This window comes from Leucoraja erinacea, chromosome 6, assembly GCF_028641065.1.
Source record: "Leucoraja erinacea ecotype New England chromosome 6, Leri_hhj_1, whole genome shotgun sequence".
NCBI lineage: Eukaryota > Metazoa > Chordata > Chondrichthyes > Rajiformes > Rajidae > Leucoraja > Leucoraja erinaceus.
The window spans coordinates 41,086,204-41,110,778 of NC_073382.1; the positions used below are offsets into that span (position 1 = coordinate 41,086,204).

General features: G+C 41.1%; 1 protein-coding gene across 2 annotated transcripts in view; it reads left to right on the forward strand.

Moving 5' to 3' along the window:
* The window catches only part of LOC129698001 (glypican-5-like), a 615,705-nt gene extending 605,659 nt beyond the window's left edge, over window positions 1-10,046 (forward strand). The window contains exon 9 of one of the 2 annotated variants that reach the window (XM_055636809.1): window positions 8,615-10,046. In XM_055636809.1, the coding sequence (XP_055492784.1) occupies window positions 8,615-8,766 (152 nt within the window). In that variant the 3' untranslated portion in view covers window positions 8,767-10,046. The remainder of the gene's footprint in view (window positions 1-8,614) is intronic. The other variant, XM_055636810.1, reaches the window with a different exon arrangement.
* Window positions 10,047-24,575: the final 14,529 nt, after the last annotated feature.

Consider the following 24,575-nt stretch of genomic DNA (forward strand, 5'->3'; position numbering starts at 1 on the left):
CCCCGGCAAGGGATCCCAGACTCTGGATGGTAAGTCCACGCCTTGCCCGCGGCTTGAAGCTCCGCAGACCACAGCCCCATTGTGCCAAAGTCACCAGGCCAGCGATCAGAGCACTCCTTTCTGGCAACCCACAGCAAGGGTTTGCCCGCTCCGCGATGGAAAAGTCCACGCTGTGCCCGCGGTTGAAGCTCTTGGGCCCGACTCCGGGAAAGGCCGCTCCGATCCAAGCTGTTAGGCCGTGAGAGGCGAGGCAGAGAAGGGTGACTGAATAACGGTTTCCCCCTTTTCCCCCCCACACCACCTCTCACACAAGACACATCGAGAAACACCGGAAATGTATTAAAGGGAGGGTTAGATATAGCTCTTAGGGCTAATGGAATCAAGGGATAGTTAGAGATTGGTAGATATTGTGGGGATTACAGAGACATGGCTGTAGGAGGATCTGGGAACTGCATATTCAAGATTCAAAATTCAAGAGATTCAAGAGATTCAAGATTCAAGACAGTTTATTGTCTATTTAGGGTCATACGTCCAAGATTCAAGATTCTGTTGGTGAAGATTCAAGATTCAAGACTGACGATTTTCACTGTGGAGAGATAGTTTATTGTCTATTTAGGCTCATACGTCCTATAGAAAGGACAGGCAGGTGGGCAGAGGAGGTAGGGTAGCTCTGTTGGTGAGGGACGAAATTCAGTCCCTTGCGAGGGGTGACATAGGGACTGACGATGTACAGTCGCTGTGGAGAGAATTGAGGAATTCTAAAGGTAAGAAGACACTAATAGGAGTTATCAACTGTCCCCCAAACAGTAGCCTGGATATAGGGTGCAAGTTGCATCAGGAGTTAAAATTGGCATGTAACAAAGGTAATGCCACTGTGGTTAAGGGAGATTTCAATATGCAAGTGGACTGGGAAAATCAGGTTGGTTCTAGACCCTAAGAAAGGAAGTTTGTAGAGTACCTCCGAGATGGATTCTTAGAGCAGCCTGTACTGGAGCCTACCAGAGTGAAGGCAATTCTGGATTTAGTGTTGTCTAATGAACCAGATTTAATAAAGGGATCTCAAGGTAAAGGAACCACTAGGAGGTAGTGACCATAATATGATAAGTTTTAATCTGCAATTTGAGAGGGAGAAGGTTAAATCAGATGTGTCAGTGTTGCAGTTCAACAAAGGGGACTATGGAGACATGAGAGAAGAGCTGGCCTGGGGGGACTGGAAAAGGATCCTAGCAGGAATGACAGTGGAACAGCAATGGCAGGAATTTCAGGGCATAATCCAGAAGATGCAGGATCAGTTCATTCCAAAGAGGAAGAAATATTGGCTGACAAGGGAAGTTAGGGATGGAATAACAGTGGCTGACAAGGTAAGTTAGGGATGGAATGAAACTAAAGGAAAAGGTGTATAACATAGCAAGGAGTAGCGGGAAGCCACAGGATTAGGAAACTTTCGAAGGACAACAGAAGGTAACAAAAAGAGCAATACGGGGTGAAAGGATAAAGTACGAGGGTAAGCTGGCCAAGAATATAAAGAAGGATAGTAAAAGCTTATTTAGGTATGTTAAGAGAAAAAGATTAGTAAAGACAAATGTGCGTCCCTTGAAGGCAGAAACAGGTGAAATTATTATGGGGAACAAGGAAATGGCAGAAGAGTTGAACAGGTACTTTGGTTCTGTCTTCACTAAGAAAGACACAAACAATCTCCCAGATATACTAGAGGACAGAGGATCTAGGGAGACAGAGGAACTGGAAAAAAAATTGCATTAGGCGAGAAATAGTATTGGGTAGACTGATGGGACTGAAGGCTGATAAATCCCCAGGGCCTGATGGTCTGTATCCCAGGGTACTCAAGGAGGTGGCTCTAGAAATTGTGGATGCATTAGTGATCATTTTCCAATGTTCTTTTGATTCAGGATCAGTTCCTGTGGATTGGAGGGTAGCTAATGTTATCCCACTTTTCAAGAAAGGAGCGAGAGATAAAACGGGGAATTATAGACCAGTTAGCCTGACAACGGTGGTGGTGAAGTTGCTGGAGTCAATTATTAAAGAAGTATTAACGGCGCATTTGGATAGCAGTAAAACGATCGGTGCAAGTCAGCATGGATTTATGAAGGAGAAATCCTGCTTGACTAATCTACTGGAATTTTTTGAGGATGTGACAATTAAAATCGATGAAGGAAAGCCAGTGGATGTAGTGTATCTGGACTTTCAGAAAGCCTTTGATAAAGTCCCACAGGAGATTTATGGGCAAAATTAGAGCACATGGTATTGGGGGTGGGGTAATGACATGGATAGAGAATTGGTTGTCAGACAGGAAACATAGAGTAGGAATAAACGGGTGCATGTCGGAATGGCAGGCATTGGCGAGTGGAGTGCCGTAAGGCTCGGCGCTGGGGCCACAACTATTTATAATATATATTAATGATTTAGATGATGGGATTAAAAGTAACATTAGCAAATTTGCAGATTACACAAAACTGGGTGGCAGTGTGAACTGCGAATAGGATGCTAGGAGGTTGCAGGGTGACTTGGACAGGTTGAGTGAGGGCAGATGCATGGCAGATGCAGTATAATGTAGATAAATGTGAGGTTATCCACTTTGACGGCAAGAACAAGGAGGAAAATTATCATCTCAATGGTGTCAGATTAGGAAAAAGGAAAGTGCAACGAGATCTGGTACACCAGTCACTGAAAGTAAACATGCAGGTTCAGCAGGCAGTGAAGAAATGTAATGGCATCTTGGCCATAATGAGAGGATTTGAGTATGGGAGCAAAGAGGTCCTTCTGCAGATGGACAGGGCCCTGTTGAGACCACATGTAGAGTATTGTGTGCAGTTTTGGTCTTCTAATTTGAGGAAGGACATCCTTATGATTGAAGCAATGCAGCGTAGGTTCACGAGGTTAATTCCTGGGATGGCGGGACTGTCATATGAGGAAAGATTGGAAAGACTGGGCTTGTATTCACTGGAATTTAGAAGGATGCAAGGGGACCTTATAGAAATATTTAAAATTATAAAAGGACTGGACAAGCTAGATGCAGGAAAAATGGTCCTAATGTTGGGAGAGTCCAGAACCAGGGGCCACAGTCTAAGAATAAAGGGAAGGCCATTTAATACTGAGATGAGAAAAAACGTTTCCACCCAGAGTGTTGTGAATTTGTGGAATTCTCTGCCACAGAAGGCAGTGGAGGCCAATTCACTGGACAAATTTAAAAGAGAGTTAGATAGAGCTCTGGGGGCTAGCGGAATCAAGAGATATGGGGAGAAGGCAGGCATGGGTTACTGATTGTGGTTGATCAGCCATGATCACAATGAATGGTGATGCAGGCTCGAAGGGCCAAATGGCCTTCTCCTGCACCTATTTTCTATGTTTTTATGTTTCTACGATATGGGGTAAAAAGCAGGAACAGGGTACTGATTCTGGATGATCAGCCATGATCATATTGAATGGTGGTGCTGGTTCGAAAGGTCGAATGGCCTACTCCTGCACCTACTTAATATCTTACTATGTTTCTAATCTTGAATTAAAATATGATGAGGAGATCAAAGGACGAGCAGGGTACTTTACCAATCAACAGAGAATGGTAAGGAGAGAATGCAGGGCCGAAAGATGTAATTGGTTAGATCAGCAATCAAGAGAGAGTTTAAATGATGAAGACAGATTGCAAAGAAAAAAAACAGAAACATTGCTGTCAACTTCAGATAGAATGCCAAATGAAATATCAAGGCTAGAATGGGATTGTTAAACCCTTTAAGAAAAATAGATAGGCGTGACCATGGGGCTTAAGTAGAGAATAGGCCAATAGTTGGGAGTTATGCATTATCATAAATGATTAAGGAACAAAAATATTAAAAAGAGGAAATTGGATCAGAGAGAACGTACAGCAAAAGGTTTGGGATATGGTTGGAGTTGGGGAGGGGAAATTGGCAGCTTATAGTAGCAGAAGCTTTATATGACGGGGAAACAGTCTTCCTATTAATAACTCAGAAGCAGCATTACAGAAACTCAGTCTAATAGAAACATAGAAAAATAGGTGCAGGAGTAGGCCATTCGGCCCTTCGAGCCTGCACCGCCATTCAATATGATCATGGCTGATCATTCAACTCAGTATCCTGTACCTGCAATCTCTCCATACCCCCTGATCCCTTTAGCCACAAGGGCCACATCTAACTCCCTCTTAAATATAGCCAATGAACTGGCCTCAGCTACCTTCTGCAGGAGAGAATTCCAGAGATTCACCACTCTCTGTGTGAAAAATGTTTTCCTCATCTCGGTCCTAAAAGATTTCCCCTTTATCCTTAAACTATGACCCCTTGTTCTGGACTTCCCCAACATCAGGAACAATCTTCCTGCATCTAGCCTGTCCAACCCCTTAAGAATTTTGTAAGTTTCTATAAGATCCCCCCTTAATTTTCTAAATTCTAGCGAGTACAAACCGAGTCTATCCAGTCTTTCTTCATATGAAAGTCCTGACATCCCAGGAATCAGTCTGGTGAACCGTCTCTGTACTCCCTCTATGGCAAGAATGTCCTTCCTCAGATTAGGAGACCAAAACTGTACGCAATACTCCAGGTGTGGTCTCACCAAGACCCTGTACAACTGCAGTAGAACCTCCCTGCTCCTATACTCAAATCCTTTTGCTATGAATATCATAGCCTAATGCTAATATCAGCCTAATGCATTTGTCCGCTTCCTCGTTTAGCTGTAGGTAGTCTGAACTCTGAAAACCAAGATACCCAGTATTAAATATAAATCAAGGACTCAAATGCAGTTTTGGACCATAATTTAAATATTCCCTCAAAAGCAGAGACATGTTACATAAACTACCCCCATGAAAATGAGGGCAAACATGTACATGACAGAATGAGCTCACATTACATGAATTGAAATTTCTTATCCCGTCATCCAAGCCTCTTCTGTGAAGGTGGGTGAATGTTTATCCTTTTCTTTCCCTTGCTAAGTGAATCCTTATCATTATTTAAAAGAAATATGATAATGTGTAAATACCATTAGAATTTATTTTTTCGCTTTGAAGCACACAAACAATTACAGTGATATTTGACAAATGGACAAAGGCAGCAGCTCTATTGTGCACAACATCAAAGATGACGAGGGAAGTAGTGGGAAAATGGGCCTAATGTGGGCAAATGGGATTAGCTTGGCATTACTGTCGGCATGAACAAGATGGGCCAGAAAGGCCATTTCTGTGCTTTACATTTCTATGATTCTGTGAGGCAAATAACCAGGTAGTCTTTTCTTATGTCCATTGTGGGAGGAATTTTAACCAGAATATCAGATTAAACGCTCTTCCCTCCTTTGCTTTCGGTCATGGGATATGAGGTTTCATTCCATTCACAGTTATAAATGTCTATAGGCTGGATTACCTACGATTAATTTCTATATTATCAGATATAATGTTTGTGATACAACTATCCGTAATCTTATGTTCTGGATTTGGGCTGAGGGCTTGATAAACTGACCCCCAAAGCCAATGGGTTGGTGGAGTGGAAGATAATCCTGCTCTCACATTGAGAAGTAGAAATTACTTGTGCAACATTTATAATTCTAAAGGACCTTGATCACAAAGTATGACATTGTACCATTGTACCATCAGCTGTTTAGTTGCAAATTCTTACCCTTAATAAAGGGGAGTAGCCGGTTTGAAGAGGCAGGGACAGAGTTACCAAGTGATATGTGGATACAGGTGGGGTGAATTGGCAATCACCAATTGGGTGGGGAGAGGAAATGTGGACTTGGCAACAGCGGTTTATGTGATAAGTGGAGAACAAAAAGTTGCAAGTAATGGAATCTGATTGAAAAGGAAGGTGAAGAATGGAACTGAACCTGGGGTGGTGGCAGATAGAAATAGCAGAGGGTGAGTACGGGGTGTATTGTGGGAAGAGCGTGAATCCATAAATCTATCCTGGTACATCCCTTTTATTGTTGGCCAAAGCCAATTCCAATTGCCATTTAGCTCAGGTGGAGGATGAGCTAAGGACATTAGAACTGAATGAGCTTATACTTGAGATCCAAGACTAATCATGCTACAGGTGCTGTAATGTAGCCAGGTTGCTGCACTACTGCTACAGAGAACAGTTGAAGTTGCTGGGAAGCCACTCAGCAAGTTAGCTAAATATTTAGCTGAAATTAAGCATGTGTGCCTATCTGTTGATAATTCCACTGTTGCATATTTATCCATGTAGTTTCAGAAAACTGATTACTTACAGTATAACTATAGGCTTGATATGTTAGAGAGCCAAGCAACATCTTCAGATCTGTTTTACAGAATTAAAGCAATACATGCCTTCTTAATTTCTAAGGTCATCTGATTCTGCATAGATCTCTGAACCAACCTAACTTTGGCAGGTTAAGTTGCAAACATAACCGCGTTTATAAAGTCTATAACTTACATGCTTCCCATTTTTTTACAAACAGGGCAGTGCAGAAAATTACTTATTTGCACTGCAAAACTGGGATCCTTATTTGTATAAATAAGCCATTAGGGCATTTGAAATTTCATTCATCAAAATTCTGTTTCAATATAGAGCAATGTAGAGCAAGTATCTCTATTGAGATTCTAAAGATAGGTTTAATTGGGTAGTGCTCAGAAACATCAACACTCCAGGCCATGTAATCTGCAGCGTTTATTTCCACTTGTTGTCAATGACATTGAGTTCAAGCAAGTATCCAACATGAAAATGCTATTGTGACATTAAGAAGAAACAAACACAATCACAGTTTAGTATCTCAGAATGCATCTTAAGCATGTTACAGGAATTGACTTTTAGTGAGACAAACATATTTTCAAATAACAATGGTGTGTTTATTGTTTGCTTCACACAGAAAGATTTGTTAATAAAATGGCTGTTCTATTAAGGAGTACACCAGGACCTTGCATTACAATCCTGATACTGACTCCCATGGCTAAGCATGGCTGAAATAAATGCAGAGCATTATTAGTTTTATTCAGACATCCCTAATGACAATTGGTGCAGGTTAATAAGGAGTATAATACTTATTAAAGTATTGTCTTTGAAGTTTGCCAGTGCTGGGCAAAATAAGTGCCAGACCTGTTCTCAGTTCTTTTGACACCACTTTCAGTGAGGCAGCCTGTGCAAATTGGGCTTCTGGAGCTTGCGCAATGCTTCTAAACATTTGATCATCATACCGTTACCAGAAAAATTTTAATGAGCCTTAAATTGTGGTTCCAGTTGTGCCTCAATGCTTTTGTTTCCGGCGCCCACACTGAAGTTCAATAATTATTCTAAACCTTAAATGGAGCTGAAGCCAATTTGTCCCCCAACGATCTTGCTAACAGTGGTACTGTGGGGATAATAAGGCAAACCAGCTTTGATTCAGAGCAATGCACGCATATAATTCATTATTTACAAATCATAATATGCATTTACCCCTCCGATACAAATTGACAAAGCACACTCCCTACAATTTCTTGTAGTTGTAGGAACCAAACCTCAAACGGATAATTATATGCTTTTTGAAGGAATTTATTTACTCTAATGGATTTTTTCTTAATTCTTCCATATTTTATCTTGGTTTTCAAGTTAATACAGTTATACGTTTACAGAAACGTGGAGAACTGAGCATGTAGCAAATTTTGAAGGATGACTGAATAAAGAATATTTAGCAATGAAAGCTGAAAATGCTGGCAACATTCAACAGGGAAGGTCGTTTTTTGTGACAAGAGAAACAGTGTTAACATTTCAGGTTGAAGACCTTTCTTCAGAACTATGAAAGTGAGAAAACAAGTTAATATTTTCTTTCCACAGATGCAGCCTAACCTGCTGAGTATTTCCAGCTTTTTTTGTTCATTATTTCAGATCTCCGGCGTCTGTAGTTTTTTGATTTGTAAGTATATTTCGGAGATGTGCATGCACAGGACATTATAATTCCAACAACAAAACTTGAACATGGAAATTCCATGTGCCCTTTATCAGACCTTTCTGTATCATTGCAATGATCTTAATTTCCTGCAGAAGGAAAGAGACAGTGAGTGGCATTAATTATGGTCTTGCTCTTTTGTTATCAGTATAGCTGGCTGATTTAATTATTCTTGTGTTGACTTATCGTAAACTTTTTTTGAGCTGGCATAATATAATTGTTATGTCAATATTGATGTAATTTAATCAGTGTATTCACTTTGTGTAGTTATTTATTATGAATGATAATTTCATATACTGGCTATTCTGGCAAGAATGAAGTTTTATATTAGTTAATGATATTTTCTCGCTTGCTGCCATTGCCTTGATTATTATTTTCTATTCTATTATAAAGCTCATTATTTGGCCATGACTGTGTTCCAGTTTGCAAGATGAGATTTTAATTTATGTAATATTGATTAGAATTTGAAAACTAATCTAAATAGTCAACGAGGGACAAGGAGCGGCAATCATTGAAATCTGTGTATTCAGACAGACATAAATTTGAAGAACCTGAAAAAGTTATTTGTTCATTTCCCACCACAGATGCTGCTTGACTTGCTCAGTTCCTCCAACAGTTTGATTTTTTTTCTCTTTATTTAGACCGATTTTTAGTTGATTTAGCTTCTCTTTATTTGGTTTAATTGATAAACGTCACTTTCTTTTTAAAATTGCTTCAACAGGGCTGGCTGACAAGAAAAATAGACATGGCATCACTCTGGATGATGCCGATACAACCTCTTGGACAAACAAACCTGGAGCAGGAGCCATGCTGTCACGTGGAAATTTGCACGTTGCTCTGATCGCTTTAGCCATTTTAATCCTTTTTTGGTAACTTAATTGCACTTCAATTCTGCCGTATACCTTATAGCTCACTTCTAGCTCAATTCTAGAACCATAGTAACACAAAATAATGTAACAGTTTATACAGTCACAGAGTCATACAGTGTGAAAACAGGCCCTTTGGCCCAACTTGCCTACACTGGCCAACGTGTCCAAGCTGCCTGTATTTGTCCCATAACCCTCCAATCCCTGTCCTATTCATGTACGTGTCCAACTGTTTCTTAAATGGTGGGATAATGCCTGCCTCAACTACCTCCACTGGCAGCTCATTCAATTCTGTTCTTCCACCACCCTTTGTGTAAAGAAGTTACCTCTCAGATTCTTATTAAATCTTTTCCCCTTCACCTTAAACTTATGTCCTTTGGTCCTAGATTTCTCTACTCTGGGCATCTACCTGATCTTTCCTCTCATCATTTTATACACCACTATAAGATCACCCCTCATCCTCCTGAGTCCCGAGGAATACAATCCCAGCCTACTCAACTTCTCCCTATAGCTCAGACCCTCCAGTCCTGACAACATCCTCATAAATCTTCTCTGTACCCTTTCCAGCTTGACAACATATTTCCTATAACTGGCGCCCAGAACTGAACACAATACTCTAAATGCAGCCTCATCAACATCTTATACAACTGCAACATGATCTTCCAACTTCTATTCTCAATACTCTGACAGATGAACGCCAATGTGCCAAAAGCCTTCCACCATCAAGGAACCATGCACCTGCACTCCTAGATCACTCTGCTCTAAAACACTCCAGCACTAGAGTCCCACCATTTAGTGCCAATGATGGACACTCACTTTTGAAATATTATTTTCTTTGATTATTTAGTTATTCAGAATGTGATGCAAAGAAGATATGGTAGAACTATGTAATTTTATTACAGTGCTTTAAAATATTGATTGTTACAAAGCTTCTTTTCATAATTATTGCTGTAGTGGATTAAAAATGTGGGACCCATTCCTGCTTAAAATAAATGAAATTTAATGCGTATGATTTCACATCACTATCTTCTTCACCCAAGTGCAACTGCCTGGATCAATTAAATTGAAATTTAGCTTTAGTTCCTAAACTCATTTTAGAATTTGTCTGCAGCATTACCTCTGTTCGCTCTTATTGACATTCCATGGATTTTTCATCTCCTTTTAGAACATTAAAAAAAACCGTAGTATATAGAAACTGGCCCTTCGGCCCACAATGTCTCTTCTGACTAACATGTCATATTTCTGCTCACAAATTGCTTTTCTCCTTTGATTGGTCTTCTTTTGTAACACTGCCCTTTGAATTGATACCCACTGCATTGGCAGCTTTTCATGCACGTCCTCTGTTCATCAATTTCTTTCTTTGATTGGTATGGAGCATGCTATCTCAATGGGAAGCTAGTTTAATGTGAGTTCCGAATGAAGTGCAATATAAATGTCCAGACTTGATCAACTGGGAAAGTGAGTAAAGAAAAAGCAGATGGAATTTAATGCAGACAAATGCAAAAAATGATGCATTTAAGGAAGTTAAACCAGGGTAAGATATTCACAGTCGAGGGCAGGTACCTGAGGAGTATTGGTAAACAGAGAAACCTTGGGGTACAAGTACATAGTTTTCTGAAAATAGGTAAGATGACGAAGAAGGCATGTTACATACCTGCCTTCATCATACAATGCATCAATACAAGAGTTGGGATATCATGTTATACAAAATGTTGGTTAGGCCGCATGGAGTCTAGTAGCCACACTACAGGAAAAATGTGAATCGGCTAAACAGCATGCAGAAAAATTCACAACGATGTAGCCTAGCTTGGAGGGTTTGAGTTATAAGGAGAAATTGGAAAGGTTGGGTCTGCTTTCCATGGCGCAAATGAGCCTATGAGTGACATAGAGGTTTCAAAAATTATGGTGCAATATAAGGGGTATCAAAAACTGGATGGTATAGATTTAAAGTGAGAGGGAAGAGTTTTAAAGGGGATTATTTTCACACAATATATTTGTATTGGGATGTGCTTCAGAGGAGATGGTGGCGGCAGGAACAGAAACAACATTCATGAGACGTGTTGCTAGGTACTTGAATGAGCACAGCATAGAGGGATATGCTGATGAGTGGGATTAGTATAGAAATATAGACCATTTACGGGCTGATGAGTGGGATTAGTATAGACATAATGGTCAGTATAGATGTGGTCGGCCAAAGGGTCTGTGTCCATGCTGCACAATTCTATGACACAAGAAACCATTACTTAAACAATATAGCTGGAATGGAATATACAAGATTCAAAAAATCATATGACCCCCCAAGGACATATGAAAGATACTAGAGATCAGAAACAAAAACATTTTGAAGGATACTAGAGATCAGAAGCAAAATGAAGATGCTGCAAATGCTCAGCAGGCCAGGCAGTATCTGTGAAGATAGAGACAGTTAACGATTCATGTGGCATTAGATCAGTATTTTTTGAAGCATGACTAGCATTCAACATAGCAGCCAAATAATACCCAACAAAGCCCTAGAAGCTAATATGACAATACACATATTTGTCGTACAGAGCATGAAAACACTTCAATCTTCAAGGAATTCTTAGCCAATCCTAATTTGAGTGCTGTATATGAATGAATTTGAAGTATGCTCATAATTAACATATTTCTTAAAATCAGTGAGATAACGTTAAATGAGGCAAAAACCCCTTTTGTTCATCTAAAACCCAATGTAACAGGTCCTCACCGCCAGTTGCGGCCTTTGCACAATTTCAGACCGCCATCTTTTTTTCCTTCCACATAATGGGGACAAAACGGCTCCATGGGTAAGTTCCCTTCCATTTTACAGCTGCTCCGGACCCGCTGGAAGGGAAAGGAGCGGCACCAGGCCCGTGGGCAGGGAGAGCGCAGGGAGGGACAGGAGCGGGAACCGGGACAAGGAGTTGTAGCTGGTGCAGGGTCCGAGTGCGCGGAGAGGCCGTGCCCACAGGGGAGGGAGAGCGTGGGGAGGGAAAGGAGCGGCACCCGTCACGGCCTCGGCCGCTCCCTCCCATTCCCCAGGCTCCGCGCCGCTCGGCCCATCCCCCATCACAGCCCCAGCCTCAAGTACAATTTCATCACCGACGTAGAAGAGAAAACGGGGCCGGCGGTGTTTTTCAGCGAGATCCTGAGGAGGTGAGGAGGGAGAGTGGAGGCATTGAGGGAGAAGAGGTGGTAGGGAGGGAGATGAAGGGGGAGTGGGGGAGATAGGGAATGGGGGATAGAAGGCTAGGAGGGCAGTGGGGGAGGTGAGGAGGTAGAGTGGGGGAGTGGATAGGAGGGAGATCAGGAGTGCGGGAGCAGGGGGATAGAGGGAGAGGAGGGGTGTATGGAGGGTGTATGGAGGGTGACTGAGGGTAGGGGAATGCATTTCCTGTAAACTACTGCAGCCTAATGATGCAGGAAGCTCCCCCCGGCCACCGACAGCCCCCTCCTGAAGCCGTCCCACAGGCAATGATGGTTCAGCTTTATACTGCCATCATAGAGTCTGTCCTCACTGTCTCCATCATGGTCTGGTTTGGCTCAGCCACCAAGGATGACATCCAGAGGCTGCAGCGCATCGTTCGATCAGCCGAGCATCATCTCGCAGCGCACCATTCAATCAGCCATTGATGAGGGAAGGTTGGCAGCAAACTTCCCCCCATCAACGAACTGTACACTGCAAGGGCTAGGAAGCAAGCAGGTAAGATCATCTCTGACACCTTTCTCCCTGGTTACAAACTTTTTGAAACACTTCCCTCTGGAAGGCGACTCCGGACTGTCAAAGCCTCTATAGCCAGACATGAAAACAGCTTTTTTCCACAAGCAGTAGCTCTACTCAACAGCCAAATATCTGTAGCCTCCATTTGCTCTGGTATTTTATTTAATTCTTCACGTGTTTAAATTATAATGTTTTATTTTTAATTGTCTACTGTATATCATGTCGTTATTTGCGAGAAAAGCACCAAGGCAAATTCCTTGTATGTATACATACTTGGCTAATAAAATGTATTCAATTCAATTCAATTCAATTCAAAATATTGAACCAGACTGAATTATATACCATAATGTGTGGAAGCTACAGTTACCTAGTTATAACTATGCCATATGTGCTGTTAACTCCTTTAATCACTTTAAATAATAATTATAATGTTCAAGCCAGTAACTTCTAATGTGGAAAATGGAAACTGTTTTTGATGATATGCAGTTTTCTACTGTTGAGTGATAAAAATATTCAAGAAACAAGCATTAAGGATTGCTCAGGATTCTGAAGAGCGTTGATACAATTTGTGCTTGTACGAATAGATGTGCAGAGTGCAAACAGGGCTGATTCTGCTGTGAAATTAGTTCTAGTTAATTATGAAAACATATCTTGGTGTCTGATATATTATGAGAATGTCATGTTTATCATAATTCAATGATGGGTCTTCGGAACATTTTTGTTTAGAACTATTTGTTCAGATCTTTCTGAATGAACCAAAGGACAAAGGCCAAAGGACAAAGGCTTAGGACAAAGATTGGTATTAAAAATGTGAATTGTTCATAATTTAAAACGTGTATCTGACTAAAATAATCTCTGCGTTATAGCTCAAATTCGTCTGTGACGAAACTGGCCTAATAGAGTATTTTACACTTGTGGAGAATGTGCACAAGATGTACAATCTTGAAATATGTTGGATTTTACTAACTTCTTAATTATGTTAATGAATACAAGTAGAGCACAGTATGTTGGTATTTAGAGAGATCTGAAAGGTTACAATGGAACAAGCAAGAAGGTAAAACTAAGGACAAGGTCAAGATCAACCATGATATTATTGAATGATGAAGCAGACTGAAGACCATTCTTGCTCCTACTTTCTCCATATTCTTCTTTTCAAACTGGTTAAAATGAATAAAATGGTTAAAAAATATTCATCACATTTAACGAAACAAATGCCAAGATTGGGATGAGAAACCAAATTTACTTTTCAGGCCAATTGGAAATGGTGTCCTATTTATTCCGAAATATTAACATCAGCAAGTCCTCTGTCCCATTAGGTCTAACTTGTCTAACCTGTTCAAGATTAACAAATTTATTCACGTTCCATATTTTCACTATATCTGGATGACACATTTTCATTTGAATTTCCCATTTAATTTCTCTTAGATTGGTGACCTGTGAGACAGCAGCATTCCAAGATATTTTTCTCAGTTTCTTGGTCTCAGCATGCCAAGCAATCTTCATGTTCTACAGAGAAGTATATCTGACTTTACCTATTCTGACAAATTGTAAATGCAGTCCTACTCAAATATTCATCAGGAAAAGGCTGAGTAAAACAATTGACAAAATAACAATTGATTTTTGTGGAAATCATTTCCAATGTTTCTCAGTAAATAATTTTCCGATCGTTACTTAATGCATGTAAATTTGTTCATTTTAACACACTCTTTGGTCCTTTGTGAACAATAGAATTAAAATATTTGATTCTCCCTACATTTTTGATCCAGCCAGAAATTTTTGGAACTGGATCATGTACTCCTACCCTGGACTCTCTTCATTGTCAATGACAATGCTGTCAGCCTGCTTAATTCTAATGAATAGATATGTACTGTAATGCCTGTAAATTTGCCAAGTGTCCAATTCCTTCAGGGGCACAGGGTTCTACTCTTGTGTTAACTTCTAGATGAATAACTATGAACATTTCAGCCCATATAACTTTTATGCATTGAAAAGGAACAGTAGAGTTATAAATTCCTTAAAATATGTCAAATATCTTTCTGCTTAAAGCAAGGAAAAAATAAGTCATTTTCCATCTTGAGAATTTAGCGAGCGTATGTGTAAGATTATTACCTCAAGAGTACATTCATTTTCTGTTCATATGGCATTCCCTGAGCAGGAACAGATGCACATCGGGTTGATCTCAGCTTTGATTTTCAGCATTAAATTTTTATTTTATGGTTCCATGTATACAACAAGAAGAATCACATAAACAGAAGTATAACTAGATTGCACTCAATCATAAACAGAATTCTCGTGGGATAAGCAATGTGTTAAAAACATACTGCTAAGACAGAACACTTTTTTCCAATAAAAGGAAAATTGATACAGAAAGTTGTGATAATGATGCATGTATTAAATGGTTTTAGTGAAATGCTGAAATCTTTAGCATTTGGATTTCCCATGAGACCAGTTCAGTAATGCTCTAACCAAAACAAATATTCAACTTTCTGTCAAATGTTTCATACTTGTAAACCAACCACATCCTCACAAAAATGCAGATTGTTTTCTTAAAGCCTTCCATTAGTGCTGTGAATCGGAAACCTAGACCTGACAGCAGATGCAGCAAGGATACAGGAAGGAATCCCAGAATGATCATGGCAGAGGCACTTCATGTTTTGTTTATAACTGAGCAATAAGTTGCAGATACCTGCTGAATATGGCAAAAGAGTCTGTAGTTTTAAAAGGATTTAAACTGGGGGCAGGTGGATATCCTGGGAGAGAAAGGGTTGGAAATGTGATGGAGTGAGTGGGGGTTACAATTAGAAGATGAGGAGGATTAATTGGGAGGGGCGGGGAATGTGTTCAAGACAAACAAAGAAGCCCAATGGAGGACAGTAATGACCTCTGCGCCAACCTCAGTATGTTTTTACAGTATCCCTTTGATGGGTACATTTAAGTTATGTATAATTAATTATGTACATTTAAGTTATGTAAATAATTACAGGAAAGTATTGGCCTTTTGGCCGATTCTTAGGGAACACAACAAATGAGTGCTTAATCTTAAATACGTTCTTCAATCCCTGTATTTGTGTATGCAAACCAAAGCCTTATCCAGCGCTCACTGGCTATTAGGGGAAGTGACTCAAAATCTGCTGATATTCTATGGTAACCCAACCGAGTAATCAAAGAGACATTCGCCTGGAATCATTCTGCAATTAATATTATCTTCCCCCACCTCCACCAAATCTCAGTAGCGAAGCTCTAAGACTTCTCCATCCAGTGAAATAATGGGTCGCCACTACTTCACAGGACAACCCCTGATGATCAAAATATCTAATGCTCATGTGGAAATAACTGCATGCAAATATGGAGAAAAATGTACAGTCCAGAATATGGGGTACCACAGGAATCCACAAAGTGTCATCAGCAGCCACAACATTGTCCTCTGAATAAAATTACAATCATACAAAATTAATAAACTAGATGAACTCAAATAAATGCGAGAATCGCTATTTGCAAAGGGGAAAGGAGTTATTCCTGTTTCAGGTTAAAAAAAAACCCATTATTTTTTGCCTTATATGATTATAGGCTGTAGAATTTACACACTTATGGTGTAAAAGCAGCTCTTGAGCCTCAAATAACAAATGGGTTATTTGGGCCCCAGAAGAATAAATATTTTTCTTTTGTACACCTAGTAAAAGCATCAGAGAATTAAAAATCAATCAAATGAAAAGTCAAGAGAATCATAATATGTGATTTCTTCCTAGTGATGTGACCTCTTTATAGCCTTGTACAACACTTTAAACAAAGACAGCTGACATCTCTCATTTTGTCTCTGGGAGGAATTATTTAATATTTCCCACAAGTATGGACCTCTTTTACAGTTTATCATAATGTATATAATTTACATTATTGCAACTTGAAATGTGCATAACTAAAAAATAATCAGTTAACTTAGCCTGAATCTACCACATTGTGAAAGAAAATACAGTTAATTGAGTGAATGGTGATAAAAGCAATCATCCTTATCTATATATTACTATAACAAGGTTTTTCACATTTCTCACAAAATATATTGAATGAACAGTAAAGCTGACAATTCTGCCACAGGCTTAATAGACCTTAATTCCCTACAGTGCCTCACTCTACAGCAGGACGTAACAATCAGATTATTTTGTGTGCTTTTTATAACCGTCATATTGCACCCAAACACAATTTATTGAGCATGTACCCTCATGCAAGGCAGATAGTACTTCACTGGATTGAAAACTGGTTTTGTTTTCCATCTCTTTTGAATGATAAAGCCATTGAAATGGTTTCACATTTGTAAATTATTTACCCACTAATGGACACATGGATCACAGTCTAACCAAATTGAGCAATGGTTGGTTGATGATGAATGGGTCAGATCAAAGGTTCCACCCATCAATCATTCAACCCTTTCAAACTAGCACAATATTACTTATACATCAGATTCATAAATAAGACTAAAATCCAACTACCCCTGCACTTCTGAAATAGAAGCTGAGTTTAAAAGGAAGCAATATGCAGTCCTAATAAAATACCTTTGATAAATTTAACAACACTTATTTACAATATTTTCTTGCCAGTAGTAATGTCTTCCAGTAGACAAGTGACCTGTAATCTCTGACTCAGAAAGCAGGTAACAAAATCATGTAACACTGGGTGTTAAAAGAAACAACCAAAGAAACTGGGATCATTGAACTAAAAGTGATCTAAAGGTAGTTAATGACCCAAACTTTTTCCAGTGTTACTTCTGAGTTAACTTTACGATATATACTAGACCAAGTGCAGACCCGTTGGGTCTGTTCCCCCAACGTGCGGTTGTGGGGGGGGAGGCGGCATGCAGTGTCACACACTAACTATCCCCCCCTCCCCTGCACTCACGCTAATTACCCCCCTTGATATTATATTAATATTATTCATTTGCTCTTTTTACCCCATAACCACCCTATCTACTGACGCATAGCCCCCAACTTGCAGTCACATCTAGAGAGGGGGGGGCGGGGGTAGAAAGTTAGGGCAGAGAGAGAAGGGGCAGAGACAGAGAGAGACAGAGACACAGAGAGAGGGGCAAGAGGGATAGGGGGGTGGTGGAGAGAGAGAGGGTGAGAGTGAGGGGGAGAGAGAGAGGGGGGTGAGGGGGAGAGGGGGGGAGCAGGGAAGGGGGGGAAGAGGGTAGGGGGTGTGGAGGGGAGGGGGTTTAGGGGGGGAGAGGGGGGGGGAGGGGAGGGGGGAGGAGGAGGGGGAAGAGGAGAGGGGGAAGAGGAGAGGGGAGGGAGAGGGAGGGAGGAGAGGGAGGAGGGAGGAAGAGGGGGGGAGAGGAGAGGGGGGAGAGGGGGGGGGAGGGGAGAGGAGGGGGGGGAGAGGAGGGGGGGGAGAGGAGAGGGGAGAGGGAGGGGGAGAGGGGGGGGGGGGAGAGGGGGGGGGAGGGGAGGAGAAGAGGGGAAGAAGGAGAGGAGGAGGGGAGGGGGAGAGAGAGAAGGGAGAGGAGAGAGAGGGAAGGAGGAGAGGGGAGGAGAGAGGAGGAAAGGGAAGAAGAGAGGAGGAAAGGGGAAGGGAGGGGAGGAGAGAGGAGGAGAAGGGAGGAGAGAGGGGGGGGGGACAGGAGAGAGGAGGGGGGAGAGGGGGAAGGGGGGGAGAGAGGAGAGAGGGGGGGGAGAGGAGAAGGACAACCAGAGGAGAGGGGGGAGAGGAGAGGGAGGGGAGAGGAGAGGGGGGAAGAGGAGAGGGAGGGAGAGGAGAGGGAGGGAGAGGAGAGGGAGGGAGAGGGAGGGGGGGGAGAGGAGAGGGGGGAGAGGAGAGAGGGGGGGGGGAGAGGGGGGAGGGGGGGGAGAGGAGGAGAGGGGGGGGGAGAGAGGAGGGGGAGGGGAGGGAGGGGGGGAGGAGGAGGGAGGGAGAGGAGAGGGGGGGGAGAGGAGCGGGGAGGGGGGGAGCGGGGGGAGGAGGGGAGGGGGAGAGAGGGGGGGGGAAAGGAGGGGGGAGAGAGGGAGAGGGGGAGGGGAGCGGGGGAGGGGAAAGAGGAGAGGGGGAGAGGAGGAAGGGGAGAGGAGAAGGGGGGAGAGAAGGGGGAAGGGGGGAGAGGAGGGGGAGAGGAGAGGGGGGGGGAGAGAGGAGGGGGGGAGAGGACAGAGGGGTAGAGGAGAGGGAGAGGGAGGGGGAGGGGGAGAGAGGGAGAGGGAGGGGAGAGGAGAGGGGGAGGGAGGGGGAGAGGGGGGAGAGGGGGAGAGGGGGAGAGGGGGAGAGGGGAGGAGAGGGGAGGAGAGGGGAGGAGAGGGGAGGAGAGGGGAGGAGAGGGGAGGAGAGGGAGGGGAGAGAGGGGAGGAGAGGGAGAGAGGGAGAGAGGGAGAGAGGGAGAGAGGGCCTTTTTACTTCAACCCAAATCCAAACAACCATTTGCAGGCAGTGTCTTTTTTACCTCTAACCATATTTTCATTTTCAAACCAGATTAAGGGTACTCACAGTGCTGTAGATATTTGTTCAGTGTCATTCAGAGCTCAGAGTGACAGAGACTAATTGACAGAGCTCCATCTTGCAGAGATTAATTGAGGCACACCACTTCCTGGTTTTATAGTCCTTCCCTCCCCCCTGCCGCCAGTGGGGGCAGCGGAGAGAATGGGGTATTTTGTAAAAACATTAATATCTCTGTCATTATTCATCGACGGGAAAAATCCTTGGCACACATGCGGCGGAGGGGGGCTCTGAGCGAGGTAGCCAAAAATGACGGCCGTAGGTGGGCGGCGTTCTCTTGGAAATCGCAGCACAGAAGGCCAAAAGCGGTCAAGAACAGAGATTTAGTAATATAGATTGCAGCAATGGGACAGGTTTGGAGGGATATGGGCCAAGCGCAGGCAGGTGGGACGAGTAGCTGGGACATGTTGGCAAGTTGGGCTAAAGAGCCTGTTTCCACACTGTATCACTCTATTACTCTATGACTAATCAGAATTGACCTGCTCACTAACTTTCTCTTCTCCTGATTTCTTGAATAATCCAGATATGTGGGGAAATTGTTATGAAAGAAACAGATGTATAGGAGCACTAACAAAACTGGTTTTGTTCTAAATGGAAAGTGGGTGACATTTAATATGATTTTTGACAAATTGCAATTCAGAATTTCTGCTGTTTTTAACCCAGTGTAGCAGCTGTTATAAGTAAAAATCTAAGCTGAGGTTCAACCCAGGAAGGGATGAGGCAAAATGAGCACATATTTAAGAGACCATTAGTTTTAATACTTCTTGCAGTTGTGTGATGGAATGTTCCCATTCTTTTTATTGTGGAGAGTAGATAGTTGATAACTTATAGCATAAAGAATATTTTCATTCTATTTTCTCATAGTTAAACGTGTCATCAGAGAAATGCAGGAGCTTTCGATAAGATCCCAGGCAGACACATCCAGAAAAGGAGAGCTTTGTAAAATCATGACGTGTTCAAGGCAGTTACCAAAATTATCTGGCTGGGCTGGAGGGACTTGGGCAGGATGGATGTTGAACAATAATGGGACTGGGATCAATGTCTAATTGTGGAAATTCACATGTGTAGTTGAGAAGACATTTAACTAAATTGGAAAGGAGTGAGAACATTACATACTTCTTGGGTATGTGCAAAAAAGCATTAGGTGGAAACAGGCTGTTGAAGACAGTAAGGAAGACAAATATTGTTTAGATTGCATGTGGATAAATGCACTAAACGTCTTATGAAATGTTAGTGAGCTATAGGCACAAATCATCTTATGGAACTATCACACAATGGTGACTTCATAAGAAAATGTGTGGAGGAGTGTGTTCCTGCAAAACCATCCGAGTGTTCCCCAACCAGAGGCATTGGACGACCCAGGAGGTCTGCATTCCTCTGAGCACCAGATCTCGGGCATTACGGTCTGGCGATGCAAAGTCATACATGAAGTCCAGGTACGACCATGATAAGGCCATCAAAGAGGATAAAAGAGACTTTTGCTCTAATCTGGAGGATGATGCGGATTTTCGACAGCTGTGGCAGGGCTTGCATGCCATCACTTCCTACAAGGAGATATCAGGGGACAGCTCAAGTAACAGCAAAGTATCCCTCCCAGATGACCTCAATGCATATTATGTTGGCTTCAAGAGGGAGATTGCTGATGTGCCTTCCCAGGCCACCATAGCCCCCGAGCTGCCAAAGGATAGTGGAACAAGGAGGGATCTCCTCCCAGCAACACCACCAGCTTTGCCATAGGAGATCTCTCTCCTGAGGGAGTCTGCACTATTTCCTGAGCCTAGAAATAGTGCTGTAATTAACAAAAGCTGTGGGCATGAGGGATCAGGGCAAAGGACTGTGAACCCCGAAAGGACAATGGAGATAAAACTGGCATCTTTAAACGTGCGCAGTGTGAAGAACACTGAGCAATGTGTCAATGCCTTTTGATACCAGGCCAAAGTCAATGCCTTTCCAAAAATGTGAAAGGACAGGTGAGGTAGAAGTCAAAAGAGAGTCTTTCAAGTAGTGATGACTCGTAAAATATATGTTATTTATTTTAACGTAAGATGTAGGGTGCATTTTAAGATTGACGGAAATGACATTTAGTCTCATCCATAAATTTCACCGCCTTTAATGTCACATTGCATCATGCCTTTGCGTCAATTTTGGTGTAGTCATAATAATCAGAAAAATTAGGTTTCAACTTGACGAAGAAAGTTGTTACTGAAGCATTTTTTTCCAATTTCATTTTAATTTATTTTTTAATTTATTAGAAGCAGTGTACAAAAATATAACCAGTGACATATGACATAATAGAGTTATTGTACAGCTTCAATTTTAATTTTTAGCTAAAATTAAGAGAAAAGAGAGTGAAAAGCAAGAGAGAGAAAAAGTGGATGTGCAAGGACAGAACCCATAGACTACCAAATTGGTGTAGCCAAAGAGTGAGTAAGTAAAATAAATCAGAAAGACGTAGAGAAATAAAAAGATGATATACCTGACTCGCATTGTGTTGCACCCTACTATCCGTGTAATAAATCAATGAATGGTGTCCATGCCTTCGAAAAATGCTCTGGTTTTTCTGCTAAGACAAGTCTAATATTTCCAAGATGTAGCGTCTCAGACATGTTTGTAATCCACATTGTAAGAGTATGGGCAGATGTATGTTTCCAAAATTTTAGTATTCGTTTTTTCGCCATTATCAGACCATAATTGAGGAAACGTCTTTGAAATATTGGTAGCTCAGAGCAAGCTTCTGATGTTCCTAGAATAATCAGTTCCGTGTCGGGGTCCAATTTTGTTTTTAATGTTTTTGAGAGAATTTGAAAAATTTCTCTCCAAAAGTTATGTAATTTTATGCAAGAGGCGAAGGAATGTGTTATAGTTGCTTCTTGAAGGAGACATTTGTCACAAATAGGAGATACATTTGGAAAGATTATATTCAGTTTAGACTTTGAATAATAAAGTCTATGCAGTATTTTAAATGTAATTAACGAATGTCTAACGTTAATCGAACAATTGTGCATATATAAAAGGTTTTCTTCCCATCTGTCTTTTAGAATTTTTAGGCCTACTTCCTCTTCCCAGTCTCTTCGAATTGCTTCTGATGATGGGATTTCTATTTAGAATATAGAATAGTTTCTTTATTGTCATTGTAACATGAACCATGTACAACGAAATTTAAAAATGTCAGCCAATCAGTGCACCATTCAAACATTTCTAAAAGCTAACGATACAAGATAAAATATTAAAAGATAAACAACTAAAATAAATATCATGAAAATAGCATGCATAAACACCCAACCCTCCATCCTTCTGTCGATTTCACAGTGTACCACAGTCCCTTAGTATGTATCGCCCCTGCGTTACTTGGCGGCTACATTTAGTGCTTTTATAGCAGTGGGGTAAAAACTGATTTTTAGTCTGTTCGTCCTTGTCCTTGTAGATCTGTACCGTCTGCCTGACGGCAACAGTTCAAACAGGGAGTGTCCGGGGTGGAAAATGTCCTTTATGATACTCTGGGATTTTTTGATGCAGCGGGAACTGTGTAAGTCCTCCAAGGTAAGGAGAGGGCAGCCGACAATCCTCTGGGCGTTGTCAATGGCCCTCTGGAGCGCTTTCCTCTGAGCCGCTGTGCAGCTGGTGTACCACACGCATACACAGTATGTTAGTATGCTCTCAATGGAGCACCGATAAAAGGACAGCAGCAGTCTCTGAGTGATGCTATTCTTCCTGAGCACCCTCAGGAAGTTTTAGAAGGGTTTATACAAATATGATGTTAAATTGTTTGACTCTGAATTTCTTTTCATACATTCATCTATTATATCTGGTAGCAAAGTTTGGTAGTCTTGGGTATATGATTTCAGATAGTCTCGAATTTGAAGATATCTGAAATATTGATTACCTTTCAGGTGATATTTCGACTGTAATTCCTGAAATGAGAGAAGATTTCCCATTTCGAAAAAATCTCCAAGTTTTTTGATTCCTAGTCTTTCCCAATATGTAAATGATTTATCTATAATAGATGGCTTGAACAAAGGGTTATTGGCTATTGGTGAAAGAAGATATACATTTCTTAATTTAAAAGTTGATTTTACTTGTCTCCAGATGCGTAAAGTGCTGTGAATAATCAGATTTTTATCATATAGTGTGTTCTTCAAATTTGTTGGAGAGAAAAGAATTGTGCCTATATTAAAAGGCAAGCAATCTTCTCTCTCCATTATTAACTGTTGGCACGAGTTGGCCAGCCAGTAAATTACATTTTTAATATTCGTTGCCCAGTATTAGTATAAGAAGTTGGCGAGAGGCAAACTGCCTGTTTCTTTGGGTTTACATAGATGCCGTTTATGAATTATATGTGTTTTATAATCCCAGATGAAGTTTGTAATCAGAGAATCAAGATTTTTGAAAAACATTTTAGGAAGATATTCAGTATTGATTGAAATAAATGCAGAATTTGTGGGAGGAAGATCATCTCTATAGCATTTATTCTGCTATTAGACGCAACGGAAGTGTTTGCCAAAATTGAATAAGAGCGTTTAATTTAGTAATTAAAGGCGGGAAGTTTGCATTGAATAAGGTTTATTTTCTGGTTACCTGAACACCCAGATATTTGAATTTTTCTGTAGCTATTCTGAAAGGGAATTTTAAAAGATGTGTTGGCTCTTCAGGTTTTATTGACATCATTTCACTTTTGTTCCAGTTTATTCTATCTTGAAAAGGAGTCGAATTTCTCTATAAGATTTAATATATTTGGAATACTAGCTTGAAAATTGGTGATATATAATAATACATCTGAATATAATGATATTTTATTATTGGAGTATTTAGAATTATAGCCGTGAATGTTCGGATGTACTCTTATACTTTCCGCCAGAGGTTCAATCGCATGGGCAAATCCGATTCAGATACAGCACAGAGACAACAAAAATCAGTTAGCATCTCCCTAGAAGAGCGACAAAGAATATGAGCAATAAATAAATATATTTACGTGCATTCAGTCATAATAGTGCAATTATTTTTTCCTGCTGGAAGGATTGGCAATCACCGAGGTGCAGTGTTGAGTAATGTAACAGCTACAGGGAAGAAGCTGTTCCTGGACCTGCTGGTCCGGCTTCCTGGACCTGCTGGGGTGATAATGCACATCCCTGTCTATTGCCCCTGGCTAACTGGAATTTAGGAGAAAGTAAATGGTTAGTCATTATTCTGGCAGTCGGCATATCATATAACAGTTTGATCCATGATATAATATTTCCTCCCATCTGAAATTTTTGCAGTACTGTAAAAATATATTTCCATTCTACTTGGTCAAATGCTTTTTCTGCATTTAATGAATTAATTGATGTCTTTTTCTTTGGTTCTGTGTGAGTACATTATGTTAAAAAGGCGTCTCAAATTATTAACTGAATGTCTATTGGGTATAAACCCCGTTTGATCTGAGTGTATTAATTTATTAACGTATTTACTTAATCTTCTTGCCAAAGTTTTCGCTAATATTTTCTGATCCGTATTTAACAGAGCGATTTTTCTGTATGATCCTGGGTCTTCTAGATCTTTATCTTTTTGGGGTACAAGTGTGATAGTTGATTCAGCTAGTGTTTGTGGTAGTGTCTGTTCTTTAGATGCGTATGTATAAAGGTTGTATAAAA